Source organism: Gasterosteus aculeatus, chromosome 1 (assembly GCF_964276395.1).
Source record: "Gasterosteus aculeatus chromosome 1, fGasAcu3.hap1.1, whole genome shotgun sequence".
Taxonomy (NCBI): Eukaryota; Metazoa; Chordata; class Actinopteri; order Perciformes; family Gasterosteidae; genus Gasterosteus; species Gasterosteus aculeatus.
Window position 1 is genome coordinate 12,939,696 of NC_135688.1, and position 21,265 is coordinate 12,960,960.

The 21,265-nt window shown below is 42.3% G+C and overlaps 1 protein-coding gene across 2 annotated transcripts in view; it reads right to left on the reverse strand.

The window, feature by feature from the left end:
• The window catches only part of pitpnm3 (PITPNM family member 3), a 54,552-nt gene that overhangs the window by 26,505 nt on the left and 6,782 nt on the right, over positions 1-21,265 (reverse strand). The window contains exons 2-5 of one of the 2 annotated variants that reach the window (XM_040175588.2): positions 17,642-17,737; positions 9,999-10,106; positions 395-465; positions 1-221 (exon numbers count right to left, since the gene is read on the reverse strand). In XM_040175588.2, coding sequence (XP_040031522.2) covers positions 1-221; positions 395-465; positions 9,999-10,106; positions 17,642-17,737 — 496 coding nt within the window. Of the gene's footprint in view, positions 222-394; positions 466-9,998; positions 10,110-17,641; positions 17,738-21,265 lie in introns of both variants that reach the window. The other variant, XM_040175579.2, reaches the window with a different exon arrangement.

Consider the following 21,265-nt stretch of genomic DNA (forward strand, 5'->3'; position numbering starts at 1 on the left):
TTGGACACCAGGGAGAAGGCCTCGGCACACACGGCCAGACACGGCACCAGCTTGATCTTGACGTGTTCGGCGACGGCCTGGAAGTGCGCCTGCGTCACCTTCTCCAGCACTGAGGAAAGCGTGGCCACGTCGCCCGCCTTTGTGCTCGGGTCTCCACCTGCTGTGTCCAAGATGTTTCCTCCGTGCACCACAAGCAGCAGCACGTGCGTTTTGCATTTCATCTAAAAAAAAACAAAAAAAAACCGACAAAAAATACAGGTTCAGGTACGTTTAAAAACGAGACCTAGACGCAGGGAAAGATGGGCCACATATTAGCATGATGAATAACTGCGTGCTTCTGCGTGTCGTGTCCTGCTGGAGGATGAACTGAGAAAGCTGTTCATAATGATCCCACCTCTGTGTCCTCCAGGCCTTCAATGCTGCTCTGAGGGGGACAGCGTGGACCACCCAGCTGGTAGAGGCCCTCTGTTGGACAAGTAAAGGGTAGAAACAGCAAGTAGCAGGAAGGAAGGAAGCAAGCAAGGAAGGAGGAAAGATAAAAAAAAGGAAGAAAAGGGAGAAGAAAGGGTCACTGCAGGAGCCACTCCACTCAGAAGCACCGGGTGTAAATGGATATGGATTGGTGAATATGTTCTGTACTCAAAACTGGGCGATAGTCTGTAACCTTAGGCTGAAATGGTAGGAAGACGTCGATACTGGCAGTAAACAGCTGGAAGGTGGTTGTTTTTCTCATGGAAATGAATTGTTTTAAACGGTGCACTGTGCAGGTTTGGGGACATTTTCATTGCAACTGTGATGACTAGAAGCATCTCTCTCTCTCTCTCTCTCTCTCTCTCTCTCTCTCTCTCTCTCTCTGCAGCTCGGCTTTTCATGGGAACTTGGCCAAACTCATTACCCTCTGCGGAAGCTGCAGGCTGTGTCATCTGTGATTTTCTGAACCTTTACCCTCGGCCTGGCTGAGGCGAGAAGTCAAGAAGCGTCTACTGGCTGGAGTTTAAAAATTATAAACCATTTCATAACTAACAGAAGCAATATATATAATATAATTACAGTGAAGTGAAATATGGTATGAGTAATATTTTGTGTGCCTTGGTACAGTCTCATAAAACCATCAAGAATGGTTCTCAGGAGGCTTCTGAAAGTTATAAACATAACATAGCATGTATAATATTGATATCATCTAATGAGCTAATACACTTATACACTTAATCCTAATACATCTTAAATCATCACAGTTCATCACATCTTTACCATTATGTCTAACTCAGCTTATATGGTACAAAATCAAACATCTGCCTCTCATTTATTGCTCAAAAACAACAAGGGGAAAAAAAAATCCAAAAGACCCTTCGCCCAGGCTTCAATTTTATATTGGGATGTTATGTGTACAGTAATTAAATGACTATAACTTGTGTTTAATTCATATTGCAGTTATTAATCTAACATACTAATGTAATAACTAATATCTATTAACACACAGACTACAATTCTAACACCAATCGTTGTCACACACATTACAATTTCTACCGCCCGGCGGGCTCTTCTGCTCCCAAACCCGTCCTATTCCTGAGCTCTGTCTCTCTTACTGTTTTGTCTGTCCAGACTGGAGGCAGGGCTACGCGTTTATTTGGCTTCCCGCTCTGGGACCACCTGTCATGGTAGGCTCTCGCAGATTTCCGCATGTCTTCTCCCTTCTACGCCTCAGCCAGCCCAAAGCCGGCCTCTGACTGCCAGCTTGTCTACGACAGCTCAGCACACACACAAGGGACTCGGCACGCTGCACTATTTTGGTCACAAAGTAAAAGGAAATCAATGTGGGAAAGGTCTTTTTTTCCGGTTGGGCAGAAGAAGTTCCTCCCGGAAATCTTGTTAAGAACTATAGGGGGGGAAAAACTGTGAAGCGGAATTTAACAGCTAGCAGGGAAAAAACAATTGGCAACCTGTGCAATGTGCTGAAAATATCTGTTTTTTAGATGGATGGCTCCAAGGGCGAGTCAATCCCCATGGACCCCCAATGTTAAAATCACCATCTTTACAGCAAAAATACAACAAAAAAGTTATTCAGAGGCGGATTATACATGTATATGTAAATACTCTATACAATGCCCCTTCTCCACTTCCAACCGCCTACTTCTGGCAACCTTGCTCCATATTCAAACACAACCTTCGTTTCACCACAGACCTGTACAGTTTCACGACTGCACCTTGCGTGGTTGTATGGCGGTGACGGAATCTGTCCTTGTCCTAAACACGTCGGAAAGCAATGAAATGCGACTGTGTGGTCGCTCCTGTAAGTGTCTCCAAGGCCGCGTTTTGTCCCGATGACTCACCCAGACTCATAGGGTGAAAACAATACCAGCGAGACTGTCGCAGCTGGTGATCATTCTCCCAGTGGGTACGGGGCACTTTAAGTCGGGGTAAATCTTTAAGAAATAGCCATGTCTTCATTTTCACACTGAGAAAACAGCATAGCATGAACCTCTTAACAGAAACCATCATATGAGTTACTTTTTGGAGGGTTGGAGCCTTAAAGAAAAATACTGAACTCAATTTCATGACCATTCTCAAACGCTGCAGTTCCTGTGGATGATTGAGAGAAACATGATTTCTCTGATTTGGGGGGAGGGATCGCTGCAGCTATATCCGATGTACGTGGCTTGGCTTTTGGAACCCCCGAAAAATATTGACCAATAATCAGTAGTACCTTCATTTCTAAAAACATTGCCTTAATATGGAGCAACAAAAACATACACAATTGTGTTATCAGAGTGCATTCAAGCACTTATTATGAAAAGCCCTGCATCTCACGTTGTTCTAAAAAAGGCCCTGGCTGCCAATCTGCAACAAACAGCTGCGTTCAGCAGATTGTAGGAACAACAGTCAGAGGAAATAGCAGAGCTTCGCTCACCTCATCAGTTCTGAGAGCAGCGCACACGCTGGGCTGCTCATGAATCCAACAATTAGGACATTTGTGTGATATTAGAGGAAACTGACAAGATCTTTTTGTTTGGATCGGCTCAGCGCTGTAAACCGGTTCCCTGCAGTTAAGAGGCAGATTTTTGTCACTCTTTTTGTTTCCACAAGCTTCCTGTCAGAGGTCTGAGTCCTGCCCGTCAAGACGTACTTCACGAAGCTTAGTGGTATTTAGTTAATCTGCGCTCATTCTCCCCCAACGAATGACCTTTCCTCGAACCTTTACACGTGAAAAGTTAATAAAGATGGCTTTGTTCAGCAGCAACCGAGGCTGTTTGCATTGGTTTAAAGCGCAGTCAGCCAGGTACACACACTGCATCGGCTATCATAATGTCGTCTCAGATGTTTCTTGACCTATGTTTGAGGGAGAGGCTGAGAAAATTGCGTCCAGAAAAAGAAGGTTGTGAAGATCAGAGGGCTCTAGAGAGAAGTCTACAGATGAATGAGCAGGGAGGAGATATTGATGTTGATCCAAGTTTTTCATTTGGTCTGTACAACTATAATATACAATTGTATTTTGCCTGAACTAGGTGACTTCTATTTTTATCACCAGAGTGCAAAGTATTTGTTTCCTGTTTCTTCTGAGGTGTTGACGACTTTTACCATAATTACCACCTTCGATTGAGCAGACGGGTGAAAACCAAAGCAGCGGGATGAGAGGTAGAGGCAAAATGTTCAACAATCATCATCGGGAAAGAGTTGTCTTCCCGCGGAGTATGGAAATGGCAATATGTCCTCAATGTTGACTGTCAGGCAGTGAATAAACTCCTTAGTGTGAAAAGATGTCCACAGAGAGGAGCAGGGTTGGCTTCTTCCTGCAAAGGATTTCTGCCTCTAAATCTAAATCTAAGCTCAACTCAGCAAGACGTGCTAGAATTTGCATGTTATAAAAACAGGGAACCAAAAATAGGCTTAAAGGCTTCATGGAGCATGTTTAAAATATTATGTGTTTATTTACTCCCAAACCCATATGGTCCCGATAGGATGAACGCTGCAACATAAACACACAAGGCCAAAAAAGCCTCTGGATCGTCAGTGTAACACTAGAAATGCACTATCTCACTGTAAGGATTTTTTCATGTTTTTAAAAGATAATGAAGAGAATGTTTTGGAATACATCACTTAATCTAACAAAGGTCCCTAGCTCGAAAAAAAACGAGGACATCGCCATTGCATGGGGATGTATGAGTGAAGAAATATTTTTTTATGGCTGTTATGATGCTGGAGAAAACAAATGTGAATAGGAAACCGTGTGTGCTGTTTTCGTAGCAACAGGTAGGTTGCTTGTTTGAAGGTTTGCTGCCTCCTGACTGGCTGATCAGCGACCTCTGACCCCTTGTACGGTGCACGCCTGCTAACAAGCTCCGCCATCTGTCCACCGCTGTTGGAATTAGGGTCTGTCGTGTTGCCCTGCTGCGAAAAGACCCCGGGAGACGCCACCAACTCCGCTGCATGACAAACCGGCTGGCTGAACACACGCACACACACAGACACATAATTATATAGGAATAGGAAGTGAGGTGGCAGAGGCTCATTCAGTAATAATCTGACATTTACCAAAAAGACTGAATTATACAGATTTACAAACATACCCAGAAATGTCACAAGAGATATTGCTAAAAGTTACAGCAGCAGCTATCAGAAGATATTTTACTCAGTTAAGAGATAAGGAAAAAGAGAAGATAATGAATACAGTTAAATCAATTCTATCTACTGCTCCAAAAAATGAAGGAACAATCTTTTATGAGGAAATGGCATGAATTCAATTGCACTTCTCTGATAACGATGTGTTCAGGTAAGTAGCAGAGGGGATGTTAATGCGTTTCAGCTGTGTTGGTGTTGATGGAATTAACAACAGGTGCACCAGAGGATTTAAGCAGTAGAGCACATCTAGTTACACTACATGTAGTAATGTTTGGTGTTAGAATTGTAGTTTGTGTGTTATTAGTTATTACATTAGCTTGTTAGATGCAATAATTGCAATATGAATCAAACACAATTCATAGTCATATAATTACTCTACACTTTAACATCCAGTCACAACGTAACATTAAGACCTGAGGACGGATGCTTTATGATCCTTTATGGATTCCTTTCAATTTTTCAATTTTCTCCCTTTGGGAGTTTTTTCTCCTTTCACCTTGGATCATATAGAACTGAGTTACACAGTAATATTCAGGAAAGGAATTCAGGAGGGAGGAGCTGGGCTCGAATGTGCAGCCAATCACATACAATAACAGCAGAAGGGACACGCCCCCCCGCAAGATTTAAAGCGCTGAGCTGGAGAAGGAGCAGGCAGAAGCCTCCTCTGAACCAATATTGATGGTCATATGAGACTGGACGAGGGGAATTCTATTTTACCATTCATACTTTATTTCACTTTGTAACTGTATTGCTTATTATTTCATTATGAGTCATTATCACTACCGGGAGCATGAGGCCATTTCTTAACCCTTCAGAAGTTGCACAGATTGTCCAACTCCCCCAGGATGGCACATCCACGCGTGCCACTCCAAGGACATTCGATGTGTCTCACAATCCCCCTCCACATGCACACTCACGCTCAATCATCATAACTAAAGGGCAGAGGGAGGTGTCAGCCATCTGCAGTGAAGCAGAGAATGCGTGGCCTTTAATACGTGTTTGTTTCTTTTAATTACATGCAGTTGTTCTCCCTCATCCTCCGTTTTACACTTCCTTCCTTGCTGGAGCTCTTGGCACAGACAGTGTTTTTGTGGTGTGACTAACTGTGCTCAATGTGGGATCTCATGGCATTTCTGACTTCTTATTACTCATTTACTTCTTATGAGATCAGCACGCTAACACATGCAGACTTGCACAAAGTGTATTTGCCCACAGATATTCAAAAAGAGCAAAATAAATGCAGACAGAATGAAGAAAGAGCCTTTGACAACAATGGGCTGTATAAATAACGAGGCAGTGATACCCCTGGCGCTCCCTCACTTGTTTTCATTATCTTCCCTATCACTCTCTTAAATGTATGTTCTGTGTTACTCTTTCGCTCTGCACGTGTTTAGGAAGAGAGCTCAAGTGTGCATGTAGAAGAAAGAGCTGTGATGCTCCATAGAAAATAGATGATTTCTCCAAGGTTCACTTTGTGTTCAGCTACATCCTCACATCACACCGTATCAGCAAGTAAATGAAGCAGGGGGGAAAATGCCAATGAAAAGTGAACAGCATCAATATGGCGATGACGGTTTTCATCGCTGCCCCTATAAGGGTGTATTAGTATTTCCGGTCGCCTATAGCTTATAAGTAATGATTGTAAGAAGGTGGAGGGGGGAGAAATAGAAGTACGCAATGAGGTGAGGCAATGGTGGGGAGTGAGGGAGCAGCTGCGGGAGGATGCGGATGGTTATAGAAGCTGAAAGAACAAAAGGGGGCACGGGAGCATAATGGAGAGCAAAGGGAGAGAGGCTATGAACCCAGAGGCGCTTTTGAGGAGCCAAAAAACAGATGAAAGGGTGGCGAATGTCGGCGCTCAACTGCCACACAGAATGAGCGGTCCCGTCGGCCCTTTAAGGTTTCCTTTTCTTCTCACCTGTCATTACGAACCACTATCAATGGATCACATGCAATGAGGTAATGATGCATATGAGTGGCTGCAGCCGCGGTGTCTCATTTAAGAGCTTCTTGGTCTTGAACTTCCCCTCGGCTCAATGGAGCTTGGTAGTGTCTTTTTACTCCTTGTTTTGACTTCCGTACATCTGGCTCATCATTTTATTCACTCTCAGCACATATAATCAGCATCTTTTTTATCAGCAGCAGTTTTTGGTTTTGCTCTAAACTTGCCTTACCTGCTCGGGGGTCAACTCTCCATCTCGTCTTTATAAGATGATAATGTGCCTCTGATGTGTTTACAGCTTGTTGTGTTGCCCTGTCAGGGCCAAAATTGAAGTAATGATTCTTTTGTTGCAGCAGCTATTGTTGGTGTTGCTTTTGAGATCATTTTCATTTGGGCTTTTTGGTAGCTGTGCCCCGATGTTCACAGCTTTTGTCAAATCTTCCCGTGCCCCCACAGATGTAAACATTTGTATGCAGCATCGTGTTGGGGGGGTGTTTCTATTTTTGGCGAGTTCGACTTTGTTGACTAGAGAGAAAAGAGAGAGAGAGAGAGAGAGAGAGAGAGAGAGAGAGAGAGAGAGAGAGAGAGAGAGAATGCATTACCATAACTCAGACCTGCTGTATGTCACACGCATTGATTATAGGCGCATCCACTCGCTGCCCCCTTTTCTATTTCATCAAGTAGATTGGCCAGCATGCTAATGCCGTACATTATTAAGAGTAGAGAAAGATGGTCTTTAAGACCCAGTGTGCACTTATACTTTTACACAGCGGACAGTGTGTTAATATGTAATGAAGTTACTTTCAGCGTCTCCCACAGCGTGTGGACACCAGCTTTAAACCCTTGCAGACACCATCTATATCACACACATTTACGGTAACAAGTCCCCAGATGCATCTTGAGCACCACTGATGTGAGTACCTGTTCTATTACCAGACACCCTGTCAGCGATCCACAAATGGTGGAGAGTGAAAGTTCTCGTTTGTTGTGATTTACACCTGATGTGGGAGCCAAAGAATTCACAGTAACTGAAGCTCGCAAGAACTACATAAACCTGCTGTCCTTCATTTGAGACATAGTTTTGTCTGAGAAATGTATTTGTAGCCTTGTTCTTGGTTGATACAGCAATACGCAAACATATCTGGTGTTCTGTGAGGTAAAATTACTTTTTTGTAAATAAAGTGCGATTGCCTTTGAAAAGAGACAATAAAGCGGCTTCATTCCTTTGTGGGTAAATGAAAATATTCTTGTATTGCAAGTTATTTAAATAATTCATAACATTATTGATGACCTTATTTTGTCACTGCTTTTAGCTAATGGCTCAGTGGGCTTTCCCATGTGAAAAATAAGGAAAAGAGCACTGATGGAGTCTACCTTTAAATAATAAGACTATTAATATTCTGTATTTGGATTAGAATGATACATTTATTGTTGATTTTGTAAAATAATCTTGTGTCATTATGGACATGAAAGGGAAAAATTCATTTTCAATGGGGCAGCTATTTGCAGTGATGAAAACCTGTTATTTCCTTTGTTTTAACGGGTACTGGCATGGACCACTTCACAGGTCCTTACTGGTTTCATGAGTGGTTTGTTGATGGGATGTGAGGGGGATGTAAAATATTCACAGTGCACCCACTCCTTCAGTTACCGCCACATGACTTAGTAGCTACAGCATCCCTGCAGGCGTTGTTTCTTTTGTCCCTGCAGGACCAGACTACACTCGCAGTGAAGCACAATGATTAAATGCATCTACCCGGTTAGTCAGACCTCAGCGCTGACCTTTATGGCAAAATCCGGTCCATTTTTCAGTAAACAAAACCTAACAAAAACTGCTAAAGAGGACTGTGGAGCTGTAGAGCACAGTTGGTATTGAATCTATGTTTTGTTTATTGAGGTTTCTCTATATAGTTAAATATAATGACTATTTATTTGCTGCCATCCACTTTTAAGCTACATCTGTTGTCTTTAGCGATAGGGACACTGGATTAAATCTTTGGCCAAAAAAACTACTGCAGAAAGTGTGTCCAAACATTTGACTATCCATCTCTCTTTATTTTTTTGGTATATTGATGAGTAGCAGGTTCACTCAATGCTTTAAAACCTTGATGGAGACTGAGAGTATACGATGATATTTTTAGCACAGACCGATGTGCTCTTATTGTGTCAGCGAAATACTGTGCTGTTAAACCTCTGGGCCGTAACATATTCAGTTACTGGGATTTTGTTATCACACCAGAGACTTAAAATAAATTAATTAATTAAAAATAAAGAACTTTCTTGCAGGAATAATTCAGGAGAATCATTTGATTGTTGATCTGTATTAAAGCCAAAATATGATGCCCTTCCTTCCAATTGGGTCATAAATATTCTTTTATATAAAGACAAAGGTCTACATTTCTTTTATTAAGATGTATTCCTTATAAGACACTAACAGAGTAGGTATAGATGTTGTTTGATTACCTGAATTACAGAGGGAGCTTATTCTGTCAAAGTTACTGTATATTGGTAAAAGTCTGGGGTTGAGAAAAAAAGTAAAGAACAGCTGTTGCTATTTCAGTCCTCTGCATCTTTAAGTGAGTGCATTGAGGATGCGTAAAAATAACATTCAACTGAAATTAAGGAAAGAGAGGAAATTCTATTAATTGAGCACGGAAGTTGATCCCATTTTTACTTCTTCGATGCCTCATGAAGGAATATTGAGTAATGGATTGGGCAACGACATAGAGCAAATATGAAACTTAACATCCAAACCTATCTGTGCTCAACCCATTTGTCATCTTGTCAGGTTTTGTTTTACGGAAAAATAGAAGTGAATCCTCTTTGTTTGAAGTGAATTTTAGCGCTGAGCTAGAAATGTGTTGAATATCTGCATAATAAATCTCCATAAAACCATATTCATCTTTTGTATCGGCTTGCTTAGTTTATCATTTAAAGCTGACTAAAAAATGTTCCCCCTTTACAAGCACGGTACATGGAATCTATTTACTTTGGATTATCTAATTTCAACTACTTAGAAATATATTCTACCCAGGAGGTGGTGAGCGGAGCCGTCACTATTTGACTCTAAAGTAAATCAAAGCGTTGTGCTCATTTCAGTTCACTTTGCAAGAAACCAAAAAGTATTGTTGACATACACTGCGGCAGCCCAGATGCAGCGTTTATCTGGCTACTCTGGGCCCAAATGGAGTTTGAAGAGGGCTGATATTTTCTTGTACACATTACACCTCGATATTGTTTTTTTTACTCTTCCTGACGCCCTAGAGATATAAAAAAAATGACTTCATGCAGCTATAAATAGAAGCTACAATTCCGTCTAGCCCCCATTACCATCATTCAGTGAGTCATGAGTGTAATTACTAATTTGTGTGTGTGTGTGTGTGTGTGTGTGTGTGTGTGTGTGTGTGTGTGTGTGTGTGTGTGTGTGTGCAAAGTGTACCGTGCGACTGGTCCTCCATGTGTCCCAGAGTTTCAATCTGCTCCACCAGGTCATTTGAGTTCCACTGACTCATGCCCAGCAGTATGGCACTCTTCCCCTCCATAACATCTGCTGGGACACACACAGACACACACAAACAAAGACACGTAAGAAACGGCGCAGCAAAGACAAAAAACCCAAACCCCTCTCTGCATATTAATGAAATCGAAACCTTTTCATTTGGTCGTAGAGGAGATTAAAGCTACGCATGCGTTTTGATTTGTTGCCAGATTCAACATCTTCTCAGGTGCCCGACGTCTGCCTCACTCTCCTGTTAGTTGTGTGGCTCCAGTAAAACGGACAACACACCTTTAAATAAGTAAGTAACTATGTACCCAGAACACAATCAGCGCCACTCGGACTGGAGCCACTTGGACTTGGTTTGTCTAAATGTGGCTGCTCATGCAAACCTGACGGCCTAACAGGGCCAACGACAGACTCTAGTGAAAACATACATTCGCAGGGCTCGTTTTGGTTGAACACAAATGGGATCACCAATGTGCTGCCTTTGCAGCATGTAAATCTGGCCTGAATGATGTTAACACAGATTAATTGCACCCTGGAGACTGTGATGTGACATGTTTATTAAGCTGGCCTATCAGATTGATCAGTATTTATGTCTTTCCAACGGGAAGCACTGTCACACCTTCAGCCACGCCGCTGGCCACTGTTTGATCATTACCGGGTAAATATTGTGTCTAACGGGCCTGAACTCATTTTAAGAGGTACCATGTGCAGTTTCTTTTTCTGTTCCCTGCAAAAATGCCTTGTACCCTTAATCAAAAGTAACTTTTTTCTAATTCAATGAAAACTGCGGCTAATAATACTACACTCTCTTTCTGGATCAGTGGAATAATGTGGAACAACGTGACCTTGTACATGAAGAGCAGAAAGCACTTATGTGAAAGCACTCATCAAAACACTGCTCCATGCAGCTATTTTTTTATTCTCGGAGCTCAGGCCATCAGCTCTGTGATTGCCTGTACCCCCAAACGCCGTTCACAAACACAAAGTCTGACAGTTAAACAGGTTAGTTTAGTTAGTTTAGTTCAGTAAAACTGATTTGGAAGAGGAGATGATGTTGAATGTTGAAATAATTTCCCCTAACTGGAGTGATATTGAGTCATTCCCAGCTGAGCTTCACTCAAGTGATCCCGAGCAGCAGTCTAAACATCCAGCGTTGCCAAGTGTTGGCATGCAGGCACTTTCGAACATGGAACCACCGCGTCGTCGTGGTAAAATGAACGAGCTCCGCTGCCGTGGCGAATATCAAGCGAAATGACGAGCTCGCTGTGTTAAACGCCTCCGTCTGAGACGGGGAGAGTCATGCAGAGAGAGACCTCTCTACCTGACAGACGTGTCTCCTCGCTCACACATTCCCGCCTGGCAGCTCTGAAAGACTCTGACGTGAGTCTTCACTGCCTGTCCATGCAGATCACACAGCGAACGGTCTACTGGTCACAGATTGTCTTTCGCTATCTGTTCTGACTCTCTCTCTCTCTCTCTCCCTCTCTCTCCCCCGCCTCCACTCCCTCTTTGGTGGCCTATCTTTCCTCCGGTCAGAGGGTGCTGAGCCAAATGTAATAATGACAGGGCAACGGCGCACACAATTGCAGATTCAAAAAAGCAAAATGGAGAGGAGCAAAAAAGACGAGATGGTCATATTGAATCGAGAACAACGCACAGCAGGTTATAAGAAAGTCTGTTTTTTAGAGAGCAGAAGAATGCGAGAGAAGCAGCTCAACACCCAGAAGAGGCAGATTACTGAATCATCTCCTGGAGCTCGCAGCCAAAACAGAAGCTCCTCTGAGGAGCATAACGTGTTTGAGGCGAAGTAAAACAGTACCTACCCTGAAAAAAAGCAAAAGCAAAAGCAATGCATAAACAATCCAGACAATGACATGGGAGCGATACCTTATTTCTTGCTTTTGGGTTACAGGACAGAATGGCGCAGTCTGATGGTGAACGACGAAGCAAAGGGAAATAGAAGTGTACAGCCCGGAGATAAACGAAATTGAGTCACATTCTTAAATCTCGTTGGCTCACGGCGTCGAGAGTGGAAGAGAGCAATACATGCCTCGACTGGGAAATGATGAGGAAATGTCCTTGGGTGACCTCTACCACCTCAATGGTATGTTCACTGTCTCATACTTCATTTGTCGATCTCACCATCATGTATTAGTTGAATGGAATTATCAGAAATAACACCTCTGGTTTTATTTTAATCTGTTTCAACTCCCGACACCAAACTCCATGAAGGGGAGATTACTTTGGGGATTATCCCATAACAACGGCGTGAACAGCCTCTCAGGTAAGTAGGCTACTGAAGGTGGATGGCATCGAAACACCATGAGTAGAACTCACAAGGATAGAGTGAGAAATAAAATGTATTATTTAGCATTTAATACTTAAACAAGTGGTGCTTTGCAGCGCAGCCTCTCACTTTATGTAACATGTGTATTCATGATTTCACATACAAATGTTGTTAGATTCGTATTGCTTTCATAGAACTTTTATGTGTCGTTATTCAAACTTGCTTTTCCTACTTCCTACTAATCTCTTTGTTTTATGCTAGCGCAGAAGATTACAGGTTGGTCTGCACCAACAACTTGATTTGGATCAAACACTCCAGCAGTCGATTTCCCAGATCAACTCACAAAGAAACATTAAATCAGTGAAATCCCCGCCTGCAGGGGCAGAATAAAACACAGCTGTGATTAAGCATAACATGGCTCCAATCCACTGCAGCAGATGTTTAGTTCAAAATGACCATTTCTCTATCAACACACACATTTTTGCAAATTATCATTTTGTAAAATTGATTACATCAACAGAATATGAAGGCTAAAACTATATTCACCATTCCTGTATATTTACTATAATTACTGAAAGGAGTGGGGGCAGTAGGCTGGGCAGGTGACGAGGTGGGTGTGACTAACAGGTGCACTGAATAGGCTGTTTAGGTGAGTGAGAGACACAGTGGCAGGAGAGACGGGAAGCTGAACCATCTGTTTTTATTTAACAATCTGTGTAGTTGACGATGTTGTTGTAATGCATTTAATAATTAAATGTGTTACGGGGAAAAAAATCTAGTATTTCCAAAAAGCTAAACTCATGGGCTCCTGGATGTAAACAACAATGACACAATGCGAGAATGGTGTTAATCCTGACTGTGTCTCAGGGGACCCAGGTGAACCAGCTCATACTAACGCACTAATAGTGCAGCGTAGATGCCCGTCTTGCATACAGACAGTTTACTTCCTGAGGCAGTTTGTCATGTAATTAAACTGCGGGAGTAGCCAACACCACGGCTTTGTTTTCAGGGTCAGTTCAGCTCATTATTTAAATTCATCTCATCAAATACCTAATCTGGATTAACAGACAGCAAATTAGTCAACAGCTCTCATCTATAAACAATGTGACAAATGCGTTGGCCTTTGCTCGAGCATCAGTCCTGATGAGTGAAGGGAGACGATTCACATCCGTGCAGGACTGCATGTGGGTGTAGACGTGCGTGAGGCTAACGTGCTAAGTGATGCTGCAGTGGATGACGATGCCATGTAGCATGCTGAGTAGGAGAGCGGTAGGATTTTTCCTTTTTGTTACTAATGGCTGGGGTTGCAGAGGGGCAGAACATTTCCAGTAAATTCCTGGAAACTTTAAGAAAAGTTAAGCTGAGGAATTCTTGGAATTCTTGACATTTTTTGCAAAAGCATATAACGGGGGGACTTTAGATGTAGTTGAGAACAAGACCATGCAAGCCTGGCTCAGCGGGACCCTGCATGCAGCTGGTTGGGAACATTGTCTGCCAGAAACGTAAACATTAAACGCTGTTTTTGAACGTCTTGGCATTTTCACCACTTCTAAACTGCAGCCATGTTCATTTTATACCAGATGCATTTGTGTGCCGCAGGCTAACCTTTTAGCAGCAAGAGTAGAATGTAGACCTGGAAGGATTTAAGGATGAACACCAAAACCAGAGGCTTGAGAAGCCTTACTCATTTTACATTTTATGCAACATTTTTTTGGTCAGTGAAAGAATACTCACAGATGAATTAGGTAAAAATATATATGTTGTTTTGACATATATGACAAGTAAAATACAGGTAAATTACCACAAAATGTCCAGTTTATTCCCATTCATTCCCATGGAAAGTTTCCAAGAAGAAGACTTGAATGAAGGATCTATTAAACGGCCATGTATACGTTCATATGTACGTTCAGAAATGATTTCTGCTTAAGGGATTGAACCGAGAAATGTGTAATCTAAATATGATTTTCTTACAAAACGCAAAAACCGACCGTCCTGAATTCAAAACACCTTTTCTCTTTTCTTTCCTGGCTGAGGCCCAGCGTTTCTCTGTAATCTCTTGAAATAAATATTTGAAGTGGAGGCTTTGGTCCAAATGAGCTTTTTAAGCAAAGTAGTGATCATTAAATGTGAAAACAATACTGTGAAGAGGTTGCACTATTAAAGCAATTTGTTTCCATAGAAACATCCCACACAGATATTGCTGGATTTTAACATACGTTTCACTGTTTTACAGTAAGACGTAAGGCGTCGGGTTTTATTTTTTCTTCCTTACTTTATTTCATGAGCCCAGTGAAATGTATACATTATTCAAGATCACAAAATAAAATATCCAGAAAAGAAATAGTACGTCTTACAACACCCTTTATCCTTAATGCCCAGATTCAACCTTTTAAATGTATTTACTTTTATTACACTGCTTTGTTGATTACTCAATTATGCTATTATAAAGCACTTGGTAGACCGCTGCAGTGAGTCACAGACTGTTGCTGTGCACAGCTTCATGTGTAGAAATAAATGTGAAAAGAGGTTTGTAGCTGCTGGGATCGTTCGATTTAGTAGACCAACGGTCTACAAAACATATTCTTAACCAAGTCATTATATATAATATTTAAGTAAATTTATCACATTCAAAGACTTGTGTTGAAGAGGCCTGAAGATGCTGACCTTCACATATCAGCAGAAGCTTGGCATATTTCATAAAGAGGCTCTCGCAGACCGTTACAATCCCCATTTTATGGCCTTTTTGCTTTCAGCCCAGTCATCCAGGGGTCAGCGAGGTCAGGTGACAGACTTGGCCCGACAGGAAATTAAACTGCTGTCAGCACCCTGAAACACTCTGAATGATAAAAACCATCTTTACAAACCCTACGGTCACTGTTTGCCTTCGAATCAAATCAGATGGATTATAGAGGGAAGACTATCTGTGACCTCCACTTGAGGATGCACTTTGAAAAGCGCTGCTCTTCAGCAGCCGAGGAGCTCACTGCACGCTGGTACTGGCAAAGTACATTGAATAGTATAAGCCACTCGGTATAGCCACTTAAAACACTAGAAATCCAGGTTGGAGGAAGAAACCCTTGAGATTGTTTTTGAGAATTTAGGCAGGATAAATGAATGAAAATAAATGGTATAGCAAAAGGATACAAGATAACAGTTAGGGCTCATCTTTAGCAAAAGTGTGCAAATTCCATCCAGCCATGAAACATTTTCTTAGATTTCTGGATGCACTGGGTTAGACAGTGGAGCTGAAGGCATCCATCACAACCACATTAATGCCCCCCGAGCTTATTGTGACGGATTGAGTGGTGTAGGCCTATATTATGACAAACGCACGTTGGTCACTAGTCAATGTAATTCTTTCAGTTACTCCCACTGCTTTTTCTATAAAAGGCTGAAATGGCTTTTGGCTAAAGAAAACATATATCCAGTGTACACAGAAGAAATAAAAGCGACCAGAGCAGCTATATTTAAGTTGAGATGGAGAGGCACAGTCTTGCGGTTAGCGAGTGACTGCAGGGAGCTTGAGGAGCTCTGGTTTCCCTTTTAAGGGAGGTGTCATTCATACTGAGCATGTTTATGTTTGGAATAACTTGCTCTGTTGCCTTTCCCTGTGCTCCACTTTGTCCACAGGCTCAGACAATAAAGTCACACGGCAACGGCGAAACGAAATAACAATCTTCAGACATCTCCTTTGAAATGTCCTTCATTTCTTTGGCTTCATTGTAGTTCACGTTTCAATGTTGCTGCTTCTATAATGGAGCTCCTTTTGTTGATTTGTGACAGACATGCTTTCATGCAACTTGAAAGAATAATCCAAGGTTTTTCTCGAAAACCCAGATCTGAAAAAACACTACCCCGTGTGGAGTGATGGCAAAAATGAGCTGCGAAATGTTCGGTCAAGCAAGCAAATAAGCTAATTAGAGACATGAAAAAAAGAACAACAATTTTGATGTTTTGTTTGAGGGGATGTCTGGATTATTTGTGTCTACGAGACTTTCCTGCACACCACAACATGTTGTTTTTACACTTGAGTTGTGTTGTGTATCGATTAAACCAATGAAAAATGCCTTTATTATTATCATTATTAATTGGGGGCATTTCAATGTGCCTGTAGAGGCCGTTGTCAAGTACATCAGTCTTTATGCTAAGCTAAGATAAACCGCTGCCGTCTGCAGCTTCATATTTACTGTAGAAACATTAGTAGTATCATTTGTCTCAGGAACTCGGAAGGAAATGTTTCTTTGCCAAATTATGTGTGCTTCCTTAACTAGATAACATACTACCGCTGCATAGTACTTGTACGTTTGATTGGCACGCAAGACAACAGCGCGCAGCGTCTGCCCATTCTATTTAGTTAAAAGAGATGAAAGGACACCTTTACTCTCCGTCCCTTCACACTCTGTAATAATAATAATATAAGTGTGGAATCTCCTGCAGGAGGAACGTGAGTAAGCACATCTTCTCACATTCAGCACATGCACGTTATCTTCCCCCATCGACGCTGATAGGCGCCTCCGCAACAGTCTCCCAAAATGAATTTAGAGCAACGTGCAGCATTGCTCGGCGACAGCTGTGATAAGGAATCTGCAGTGAACGTGCCCTTTTTTTTTGGCAAACTGAATGTGCAAGGGACAGGAAGTGAAGGGAGGGAAGCAAACAAAAGATTGAGACAGGAAGAGTGAAATTACAACAACAAAAGGGAGTGTGAATGACAACGAACACTGAATAAATGTAGTAATCGCATTCTAATACACAAATAATACAACTTCATACTGCAGCTCTTAAAATTCCCTTCCACCGACCAAAGTGGAAATGGATCTCAGCAGACGGCCTTTAATCTGTTTCCCACTGAGCTTAAATCTCGTCATGTTTTCATATGATAAGAAAGAATGTTGGACACCAGAAACTCTCAACACACCCCTGGCTATTGACTGACTTAATGTAAAATAGGAAGCTCTCATAATATAAACAACACAGATAAGAATCTCTCGGGATGACCACTTGTGGAGGATAATTGTCGGGATAATTACTTCACGGATTCACTCCCTCTGGGACAGTAAAAGACTGGTAAACAAACATCTTCTCAATCGCGTGTCCTGGTCAATAAATAAATATGGACACAAAAGCAGAACCCGTGGAAATGAACCACATGTTAGTTCCTCCAGTGAAAACACGTTTGCACACTTAATGGAAAAGGATCCGTTTCAAATGCTGAAACAGAGGTTTGGATCATTTCTAAAGACAATAACGGTTTGGAGAGAAAGCTTGTAAAATAAAATGCAATACTAACCTCTGGCATCAAAGAACTCCTCATCGGAGCTTTCGACTGATTCCTGAGCAATATCCTGCAGACACCAACGAGTGGCGCTGTGCTTTCGTGATGATCCTGCGGGTCAGAACAAGAAAACAAAAATCTGCTTTTAGACTGAAGGGAAGACAACAGGGTATCACCAATAAACACAGAACTGGAGAGGCAACTCAAAGACATTTATATCACTTTCCTTTCTTTTTACCCCACGGTTGTCAACTCCCCAGGTGGGGATGGGCGTCCCTCTAAGTGCCCCGGCAGGTGAAATGAACTAAATGGACTTTCCTCTGTGCAGTGTCAAAGCACACAAGTGTCTCAGCTAGGGGGGCTTTTATGACCTTCTGATATAAGAGCAGGGATGAAATGGGATTTAGAGCACTTGGCATTTGTTGACGGTATTCACTCTCAACCATCGCAAACAACAGAGAAGAGCTATTTCTTCCTCCAAACTCCCCAAAGCAGGGAGTAGCTGTTACACTGTCGGGTAAAACTGACAAATCCTGCTTGCTCGAGGTTGGAATTCATTAACAAGATTAATTAGGAATGGCAGGAGCCTCTCCGCTGTTTTTCTGCTAGACTGTGTCAGGGCTCGAATGTTGTGCATTCAAAAACATCAGGATGAAAAGCATAAATTAGCACTTTTAATAGAATTCATTTCATGTTTCCCAGAGTTTTGGGGATGTTTTCATCATCTTTGGGTCGGCCGTGAGAACCTCTCACTATTGTTGCACTCTGAGGATGTAATGAATCACATATTCTGTACACCTGTATGCAAACAACCGAAGGCCTTTTTCCTTATTATTATTTATTTATTTACTCTGTGCTGGAGGAGATATTTTGCCACAGCGATATTTCCACCCCTCACTTTGACAATTCACACATCACACAACCCACTTGTAGGTCCTCTCCATCCCGATGCATTTCAACATCGTGTCACTTAGAAACTCGTCCTTATGGGTTTAGCAAACAAATGGTCTTCTCTCCAGCAAGAGGGACTCGGATTCAAGAGAAATTGTCCATTTTGTTGTTGGGGTAGTTTAACACTAACATTAGAAATCTATGTCACCAATTCACTTCAACTGCTTTGGCAAAAAAGAACACCGATTTAGGATTTCTGTTTGATCATTTCTCACATACCGCTATCACTCCCAAATAGAGGGAAAACATTTACAACGCTGTAAAAAGCCTCTTCATCATTTTCAATAACCGTCAAGAAACCATGAAGAATCTTAAAAGAGCAGTGGAATCCTCCTGAACAGCACGTTCACTGCTGTTGAAACTGCTTTCCAAGGACTTTGATCCGAGATAATTATTCAATATGCCAACCAACTTAGGGACCAACGGAAGCTCCCCCTCTTCTACTTTTGACTTTGAAAATCTGCCCGTCAGCAGAAAAGTTCTCCAGGATCCCTGAACCTCCAAGCAAAAAGCATTTATCCCTGTTGACTCTGCCTTAAGCATTACCGAGGATGAGTAACGACGCTGAGGATAGGATTAGTTTGGTCCTTGGGTGGAGATTGAACTGGCGTCACCAGCGGCACATACACATTGTTGTCAACTACAGGCTACTACCAAATAAAGACCTTTAGGCCAGATTCTTTGCTTTCACTGTGAAAAATGAAATTACCGGACAAAACAACAAGATAAACATTATCTTCCAGACAGTAGTGCTCTCTACGAAAGGGAAAGCGTAGTATTTAGATCGGCTTTAACGCTGCAAAATAATGTATAAAAGGGCACCTGCCGGACGAAAGGCCAAACGCAAACCCCTAGGCGTGAGTGTTTACACATTTCTGCCTTTTGTTCAGCATCTGCCGTTGGAGCCGGCGCTCTCCGCTGTGCATCCTACTTGACTGCCTGAGCCCTTCACGGCGTCATGGCGAGGCGGCATGTGGCTGGTCAGAGGCGTTGCTCTGTGCCCCGGTGTTCACGGCAAATGGAGTGCACAGCGTGAGCGAAGGAAAGGAACAACTTTGAAAAGTAAAAAAAACACTCTCGATTCTGGCACCACCCCCCCTCCCCCCCAAGGCCTTCTGCTGCCCTAAACACGCCGCCCCTTATCAGGCGTTGAGTGGCTCCCCTGTCTGTCACCTCTTCAAGCCTTCTGAGTGATGTTGGAGTGCTTTTAAGAAACGCATCCACTGGTTCGAAACAGACGCACACCTGTGTTGCGGCTGTTTCTCCTGTGCGTGCGCGTTGAAAATGGAACGTTCAGAATCTAACCCGGCACACAGCGGACGGCCTTTCAACAAGCACGGCCTCACCGGGTGATAGAAATGATTGCCATAACTCGCTGGAGGGGATTTCGTTGCACCATATCGCCGCGGCTACTGACCGAACGCTTGAAAGAACGACAGATTAGGATCTCACAGGCAGCAGCAGGGCAAATGTGAGCAGACCATCCCGCTTGGAGCCGAGAACAAGGAGCGGGAACATTTTGTCACCAGCGGGAGCCGATGTCCCATCTACTCACTTCCGAAAGTTGGCATGTTGTAAAAGTTGGTGATGGAGAGGACTCCTACGTGTACATTTCTATCCCCATTTCTATGAGAACCAGGGACGTGATTGTTTAATTCGACAGCAATGTATTTAATGCAGTACCAAGCAAATTACATGTAATTGGCTTAGCATTAACAACATCACTTTCTAGGCCGAAGTAGATCAGCCAGGTGTTTAAAGAAATCAAAAATACAGTGTCAATAAGTATTTAAAATAGTAAGGCGAACGGTATAGTAATATCAAAGCAGTATTTGTGTCAATGCATGGGAGCAGAGGAGTCCGCAGCCATGCTAGCCGTTCTGTGAGTCAGCTATGCTAACTTCAGCTAGGCTAACAACAGCTATGCTAACATCAGCTTGGCTAACAACAGCTATGCTAACATCAGCTAGGCTAACAACAGCTATGCTAACATCAGCATGATGGTTTGCACACAAACGCCCCGCGGACATGATGATGTTGAGCCGGTTCAATGTTTCCCACCTTCACATCGTCTCCGTTTTGGATGTTAGCATCAACTGGATTGGACAAATCAGCAATTTACATGTTTTTTGTCTCAGTTCGATGTATTCGTCTTTTTCTGCTACTGGCAAAGCGTACCGAAACATTGGTTTCGTGAGTTTGACTCATTTTAATTTGAATGTATCCATGTTTTAGAACAATGGACTGAAATTAGTACACTCCTACACTCAATTAATACATATTTGGGGTAGTATTCTAGATTTAACAATGAAGGACAACATCAAATAGCAGTTTATAAACTAAATATTAGGATGTTGGAGTCCTTCTCACTAATTCTAAGTTACATTCTCAAATTCAGTTTCAAATAATCCCCTGCCAAAAACATTAAAGGGTGATTAAACAGTTGCTTTTATCAATTTCCCTTTGTCTGCGAGATTAATAAATGCAAACCCCAATAAGCTTGTCTTTGGAATCTAAATGTGCAGCTTATAGGAAGTAACAAAAGGAGAGGAAGTGACGTGAGTAACTAAAAAGCTTTACTCCAGAGCAGCACAAGGTTGCTTGTGACTCATCTATTTCCTCTTTCATCGCTTTCTTTCCATTATCCACTGCCAGAGGTGTTTACACAGTGGCCTGTAACGGCTGAAA